This window comes from Acyrthosiphon pisum, chromosome X (genome assembly GCF_005508785.2).
Source record: "Acyrthosiphon pisum isolate AL4f chromosome X, pea_aphid_22Mar2018_4r6ur, whole genome shotgun sequence".
Classification (NCBI taxonomy): Eukaryota; Metazoa; Arthropoda; class Insecta; order Hemiptera; family Aphididae; genus Acyrthosiphon; species Acyrthosiphon pisum.
Genome location: NC_042493.1, coordinates 35211599 through 35220201, shown reverse-complemented (window position 1 = coordinate 35220201; position 8603 = coordinate 35211599). Strand labels below are relative to the sequence as shown.

The 8603-nt window shown below is 27.6% G+C and overlaps 1 protein-coding gene across 1 annotated transcript in view; it reads left to right on the top strand.

Moving 5' to 3' along the window:
* LOC100169467 (homeobox protein SIX6) overlaps nucleotides 1-4675 on the top strand; it is a 41193-nt gene extending 36518 nt beyond the window's left edge. The window contains exon 3 of the mRNA XM_001942703.3: nucleotides 4143-4675. Within this exon, the coding sequence (XP_001942738.2) occupies nucleotides 4143-4524 (382 nt within the window). The 3' untranslated portion in view covers nucleotides 4525-4675. The remainder of the gene's footprint in view (nucleotides 1-4142) is intronic.
* Nucleotides 4676-8603: the final 3928 nt, after the last annotated feature.

Sequence of the window (8603 nt, the reverse complement as noted above, 5' to 3'; positions counted from 1 at the left end):
TCAATAAAATTTTATTTGTTTGGTAAAAATGCGTGAAAATTTAATGCAAGGCTCCTGATACATTGTTACAATAGCAGTTGAAAAATATTAAAAATACATAGGCACAATTATTTTTTATAAGCATTTGAAGTTGAAATTTTGACAAAATTTATCAAATTTAAAATTGAATAATTATTTTGTAGTTAAAAATGTATAAAATGTTCAACTTTTATATCTAAGGATTGAAAATTTAAAACAAGATTCCACGTATTTAATTTTGTTACCAAAAATTCTAAGAAATACATAAGCACAGTTTATTTTTATAGTCATTTTAAGTTCGAATTTGGACGAAATTACATATTAAAAAACCTGGAATAACTATTTTAGTTATTTTGTTGTGACTGTATAATATTACGTGTGGGTACTTGAAACTTCTAAAGTATACTATTATATATCTATGATAGTACCACGGTTTGTTGTTGATGTATAACGCGTTACCTAATGGATATTATGATATGATTAATTTGAAAATTATTAATAATACTATAGCTAAATATACCTAAATATGTATGTCTAATATCTAGACTGACATACCGTCTCCGCTCAGAATCGTTTTTCTTATACAGTGATATTATATCATTGAATTCAAATTTAATACTATCCGTTATACAGTGACCCACTTGTAACCTACCGTATAGTAGAGCGACATCCACTTACCCACCTTTTTTTTTTACATATATATATATAACAAAAATATTCCGTTTTGAAATATAAAATTAAAAATGTATGTTGCTACCTAAAAAGTAAATACTTAAAAATATATAGGTAATGATAAAAAATAGAAAGTAAAATAATAATAAAAAAAATCTGGATTTTCATATATTTAAAAACTTTCATGAAGAAGAACTTGATAAATGTTAATACTTTTCCAAAAAATGAGTTCCTTATGTTAAAAAAACCACTCTGTATTAATATTATTATACTATATTATATTAACTGCGTATTATCTAAGTATTCTGATTTAAGCATATTTGAAGACCTATAGTTTATATCTACAAGATTGGTAAACATTATGATATTATCTTTTTATATTTAAAATAAAATCATATTTTTCGTCCGAGGTCATCTCTCTAAATACCGGACAAATTTCGACAAACGCATCGGCCTCGAACCACTAACCAGCATAATATTTAGGCTACATACGACCGACCCAATTCCAGCCCATGGAAAACTGAGCGGTGGAATATCACTTGTAACGGTTCGGTCCTGTTTTACAGTGGCATTTGATGACATTTTTTAAAATATAATTTTATTTTTCAAATGTTTACAAAATTAATTTCATAAGTTTAATTGTTCGTAATTTCTTAATGAAATAATTTGATTCTTATTGGTCATTTTTAATTTTGGAATATTGGAAAATAGAAATTTTATATTAGGTAGTAAAATGTTAGTTAATACTTAATAATAACTTATTATTTATTAAAATTATCTGAAACTAAAACATTCCCAGAGAATATTAGTATACTAGTTTATACTAGTATATTACTAGTTTCTTACATAGACAATGAACAATATTTAACTAAACAATTAAACAATTCCATAAGACATTACAATTTGTAAAATAATAACTTTGAACTAAAAATAATATAGCACAATTAAGGGGGATGTCAGTATAAAAATTGAGATCTTCATTGGCAATTTGCTGCGTATCTATTATAATGCATTATACGATAAAATTGCAGTGTTATAAATTATAACCATATATTTTCACTTGATTGTTCAGAAACAATTATGTTCGGCTAACATTTTCATTACCTATATTATAATAAATAATAATAATAATAATAATAATAATAATAATAAATATGCCTAACAGATAATACATTTCATTACGCAATTTCGCACGGCCTATTGTTTATGTTGGAATGTCATAGGCAAGATAATATGTGTATCGAATGAATTTGTTTATTCTCGCTGAACTAAACAACGATACCAAAAACATCGCGTACGGCGTGCAGCCAAATCTTGAAATAACTACAACTAAAATACGCGATTTCTGAGTGTTATTATCTAATGCGAACATATAATCTTAAATAAGATTATTTGTATAGATAATTTCATTGTCAAATTGCTTTCCACGATAATAATTATTTACTTATGGTTAATATAGCAACTTAAAACTTCCTATATTATGAAATACTTATTTTTTTGATTATCTGCTGCAGGTATTCAAATTCAATTTGTTTGTTATCCTTAATTTAAATATATCATTAATTATCAGGGTAAATTAGCTAGTTCTTTTTATAAAAGTTGTAGTTTTAGATTCTAAGCGCTGCGATGAATGTATCGATGTTACAATAGTGTGTGTCAGGTGTCTAAAGACAATTAATAATTTAATAACATTTTCTGGTTAACTTTTTTTTTTTGTTGCTATATGTAGAAAAATGTATGAGGAATATTGTATTAAATATTCAAATGTTAGCTATGAAAAAATTGTTTATATAGACTTAATAATTTGCAATCATTTTCACGATCTTGACGTAAATGTCAAAATTCTAACTTTAGACGCTCATAAAAAATTATTTATGAAAAACGCTCAACTTTTTATTGTAATTACATTAATAACAATTTATGACTTATGAGGAACCTTGAGTTCAGTTTCCACGTTTTTTGACTTAATGAAAAATTATTTACCGACAAAAATTTTAAAAAAAACTTTAAAAAATCAAAAATTTGTCATGGCATAGTTGTTTAAAAAGAGTCGACATATTTTGAACATTTAATCATGTATGTATATGGAAAATTGTCAAAACAATTTTTTTTTCCAGACTCCTTAAAACTACTATAAATCTTAACTTAACTTAAAATTTTACTTTTGACCCCCAAAGTACCAATTAGTATCCCTGTCCAGCCAGAAACGATATTGATGTAGAAAATCAAAGCATTTTTACTGCTCCAAAAACTGATAACAAAAACAAAAAATAAATTTAATTAAAAAAAATACATGCACACACATAATATAGGTCGATGAATTTACCGATCGGTACGGAGTGATCTGCAGAATCTTTAGATTCTTATTTTGTATAACTCAATAACGAATAAGTTATAACCGTATAGCTACTTCAAATTTTACTAAATTTATGTTATCAATTTCTACTCACGTGATACAATTTTCAAAATGTTTTGTCTCTTTTTGAACTATTTTTAAACATTTGACATTTTCGATTTTTTTTAAAAAAGTATTCGGGTCAATAAGTTTTGAAAATCGTAGGCTCCTCGTAAGTTGTTATTATACCTATTTAAAATATTAAAGATATATCCGCACGATTTTTATTTATAAGAATTCGCAGTTCAAATTTTGACAAAATTGAGAAAATTTTATAACTTAAATATGTTCAATTTTTATAGCTAAGGCTTGAAAATGTAATGCAAGGTTCCTCATGAGTACCTTATTCTGAAACCATCTAAAAAATAAATAAGTATAATTTTTTTTTATATACCTACTTTTTGAAGTTCAAATTTGGATAAAATTAGATATTTATAAAGATATTTATAAAGATTCAAAATTTAAAATATCTAATGTAATTTAAAAATATTATTCGAGGCAATTTGAAACTTTTACGTATATTTGTTAAATACCTACCTACATCAATTGTTTATTAATATTCTTAAATAGAAAAAAATTGATTTTAACTTTTATAATTATATATTGCACATTTCAGGATTTTTAAAGCATATCAGATATGTTAGATTCTAACATAAATTTGAGAGCGTTGAATTTACAGCTCTCATTTATTACCATATTAGCTACCTATACTATTCATTTATAACATGTGTTTTACGTACAATTTCAATTAGTACATATTTGAATGCAATATACTTCGGTTATTGCCATTTGTCTTACAGAGGAACGAATCGTATATTGTATAATCAAGACAAAATAATATTGTACGTCTCATAATAATGATATGTCGCGCACAAGAATAAACACAATTTATTTTATCACTGCGCAGTTTGATATTATCAAATTCGTCTACAGAACGCTCCAAATGAACAGATTTATTTATTTTTACCCCCATTTCAAATCGATTGCGATTGATTACATTTATTTCCGTATTATATTTTATGCTGTTGATTACTTATTTTTTATATTTTTGTTTCAGTGATTTGCTGAGTATAGGCAGTTCCGATAGCAGAAACTATGAAATGGCTGATGTGCACGGTGTCAAGTCCATGTGTTACCAAAGCGTGGCCTCGTCCACAGGTGGTGGGAAAATGAGTTCTGTGGTGGCAGCCGCGGCTCTCAAGTCCGCCACGGGCACGGTGGTGGCCGGATACCCATCGTCCGACACGGAAATGTTTGCGTCCGACTATCCGTCACACCACCTCCATCACCATCACCATCATCCCCACCAACACCATTACAGCAACAACAACAATAACATAAACAACAATAACAACAATCATCTCAGTCTCCTTTACCACAATCACCATCACCAAATGCTCCAGCCCATACCACAAACTTCGGCCGCCTCGCATTCATAATGAATTTATGATTATTAATTATTATAATATATATTATGTATAGGTACTAGTTAGCTATAATTATAGCAGTACCCTACCTTATAATATTTTTTAGGTATTAATAGGTATATATTATGCAAAACGAAAAATACAAAATGGCATAAATTGTATACAAAACTCCATTACCTATATATATATATATAAGTATGAATACTATTATTTTATTTTTTTTTTTTTCAAATAATGTAAAACATATTAGGTATACTAACAAAATAGGTATTCAGCGAGCCTGCAATTTGTGTCTCAAACCAACGAACGTGTCCGTCGGTTAACTTCACAACAATTTGCAACCAGCAAAACGAGAATTATAATAATTATTAATAAATAATAACTTAATTCGATCGGTAATTGGGCATTTTATAAAATTTTTAACAGTGAATAGTGATTGAAAAAAATAGCTCATTAAATATCTAATTTTTTTAAGACGGGGACTATACGAAGACCACTTATGTTAACTACATTGTCTGTGCTAATCTTGTACTAAAAAGGCATTTTTTTAATTCCGGTTCCAAAACATATTATTATGTGCTTTCGTCGAAAGAACATTTATTTTGTTTTACTGGGTTTGGCTTATTTGGTTCCTAAAATGCCTGATGTCTATCAAATGCGTTTGATGAATCAATTTACATATTTTGTGGATCATTTTACCTTTTCTGAACTGTGTAGGTAATATTATATATGCGTGTCGCATACATAATATTTAGATGGTTATATTAATAACATTTATTTATATTTATAATACTTGTTGGACAATTTTATTTAATTTTGTTTATATTTTATACTGATTATTTTTTTAGATTTCTGCTATCAAATTACGGCATTGGAATAAAAAAAACAATGATATATTTTTACCCGTCATACCGTTAACACAAAATTATAATGTCGTAGTTATTCTCATATTATTCTGCTAATGGGTATGAAAATCCGAAAATATAATTAGTCGAAATTATGTTGGTAGGTAGGTACACATAGCCATATTTATATGAATCATAATGTTATAAGATTTAAAAATAATAACAATAAATGGATATCATATTAGTCATGCCTTGTTTTGAAGCTATTGCCAGATAACAGACATAACTGTGCACTGCCAGACACATCTCATTTATATCTGTTTTTTTGTTTCTGGCACGATTATTATTCGATTCTACCTTACTCGTACGCAGTGAACAAATATGGCACAAGTAATTATATAATATTATAATATAGTGTAAGAAAACGTAAAACACGCTGTAACTTCTCAATATATTTTATACAATATTCTATTGAAAATTAAAAATATTTCACTATACTATATAAATATAAACAAATAATAGTCATCTCAAAAGTATTCTTATCTTCAAATTTGGCAGTAGAGTCGTTTAAAATCTATCGATAGATTTCATAATTTCGATTTTTATTTTATTGGAATTTCACTACACGTTATTCATTAGATTGACTGAGACTGTTACCTGCAGTAAATAGCGTAGATAACTATTTGACAAGACCGTATCCAGAAGAGCATCTGGGTTGCACCCCCCCCCCCCACATCATACTTCTTAAACTTCTTAAAAAAATGCCTTCTTAAAATATGTCTACAAATTATTATCATGTTTATTAATTGTATCATTTAGTTAAAAAATAAGTTTAAATATTATGTATTAAGCATTTATTAGCAATAATATTATGAACGTTTTCATTAAAATTGTTTTTGTTTTCGACTCGAGTCAACCTCCTCCCCAACCCCCAACCCCCCCAAAAAAATTATGCTTGATTCGGCCATGCGTTTAACTTATAATGTAATAAACCATATAGGCTGACTGACCAATGACAAATAACTTCAGTATTATAAATATCACCCATACCTGTATATGATAAATTTATTTCCGAAGTGCGCCAAATAGTTCGCCGCAATTACATACATATACGAGTAACGATACAATATTGGCGTGTGCAATCGATTTGAAAATAATCACTTTTAGGTATATTTTATGTCATAAAAAATAGGTGTACATGCGTGTGTGTATAAATGATTAAAATAGTTTTTATCGTTGTTACCTAGTTGATTTAATTGAAATGTCAAATACATTTCGTAAATGGTTTAATATAATATATTATATTAGGTATATATTGTGTATAATATAATAATACATAAATCGCATAAAGTTATCCTAATTAAATATTATAATGTAATATGTTTTATGGTAATTTTAAAATTATTTTATATATTATTCGTTTTAATACAAATACAAAACCCGAATTAGGTTTTTAGTTTCCCGCGCAATTTTATACATGTATAAAAATAATTACAAGTTGACTGGCGACGTCAAATATCTGTTTTCAATCTAAATATCTTATATATATATATATATATATATGGGATTTGTCTCGATGTAACAAAGTTACGAATTTAATTCGTATAAAATATAATTAACAATTTCAAAAAAGTCACGTGTCGTTGTTATTTAAAATAATTAGTGGGTATATTGAAAACCATACAGTAAATTTTATAGTCGAATAGAAATCACGCCGACGCGTAACGCGTTTGGAAAACAGAAACCTAGCTGGGTCCTAACTGTATGCGGTGATAAGATTTATTATATTATGTAACCAAATTAAAATCTTTTTTAACGAGGTGGCACACGACCATTTTTTGTTAATTTTTTAGTATTGTAAAATAGAAACGCCCGAGTGGTTGTATTGAACGGGTATTCGTATTTTTATTGTATATTATTATATTATGTACTGTACAAATTGTTCTTGAAATAAAATATAACTGAATAATATATATATATATATATGTATTGTAAAAAATCGTATATTTTATTTGTCATTTCTTGTTATATTTTATAGCGAATGGGCGCGGAAACTATTATATATAAATATATAAAAGGTATACTTATAATCTTAATACGCGTGTTAAAGGATATCATAAAGCATATATGATCCAGAGGCGTATTCATAATTTTACTGCCCCACAGGTTACACTTTTTTTCATGTCACCGCGTCCTATTCTCATGTAGTAATACTCATGTAGTGTATACACAGTGTGACTTGCGTATGGCGAGTAGAAAATTTTTTTAGGTGAGGCATTTTGTATAAATACTCTGCCCTGTTATGATCAAATTAATAGGTACTTTGGTTTTTTTTTTTTACTCATTCCAACTGAAAGGCTGCAAATCGATTGCGCATATACCTACATTTTTGCTACCTGTGACAAAAAAACCTTAAAATGTAAACTCATTTGAACGCACAGTTAAGTATGCGTGTACCGGTTCACCACGTCTCAAAAATATTAGAAATGTTGACGTTCATATCACAGAATTTTCACACTGTTTACTGGCCCAAGACTTAAGATTCAACAGACTATACACAGTCACCAACGTGTTGATCACTGTGAAACTGTATACCAACTAAAAGAAAGGTAGTTACGTAGAATCTAAAATTATATAATCTACACAAACGATTGTTTTTATTGTTCAAAAATTTGTACTGGTCTATATCTGTGACTGATAATTAATTTACCTTAGGTAGGTACCTAGGTTAACATTTAAATATTAATATGCCTGTTTTTTTTGTGCCCCAAATAGTCGTCAAATTCAGGTAAAAAAAATTGAATCTGCTCAAATGAGTTGCACTGAACTGAAATATTATCATTCTATTACTAGTTAGAAGTACCCACCTGAATATTTATGAATGGTTTTTATAGGTCCACTTTATTGTAGAATAATAATACAATTATTATTTTTCATTACTTGTTTTAATATTTCATCGTTGCATTGAATTGATCTCACTATCTACAGAAATGGCATAAAACCCAAACAAAATAAAATGTTTAACAAATAAGTGGATGTCGCTCTGCTGTACAGTAGGTTACAAGTGGATCACTGTATAATGGATAATATTAAATTTAAATTCAATGATATAATATCACTGTCTAAGAAAAACGATTCTGAGCGGAGACGATATGTCAGTCTATAGGTATAAGATATATTATATACTTATCTATGGTATTAAAAAAAAATTGACCAATAATAGGTATCTAGAATAAATTTCAAATT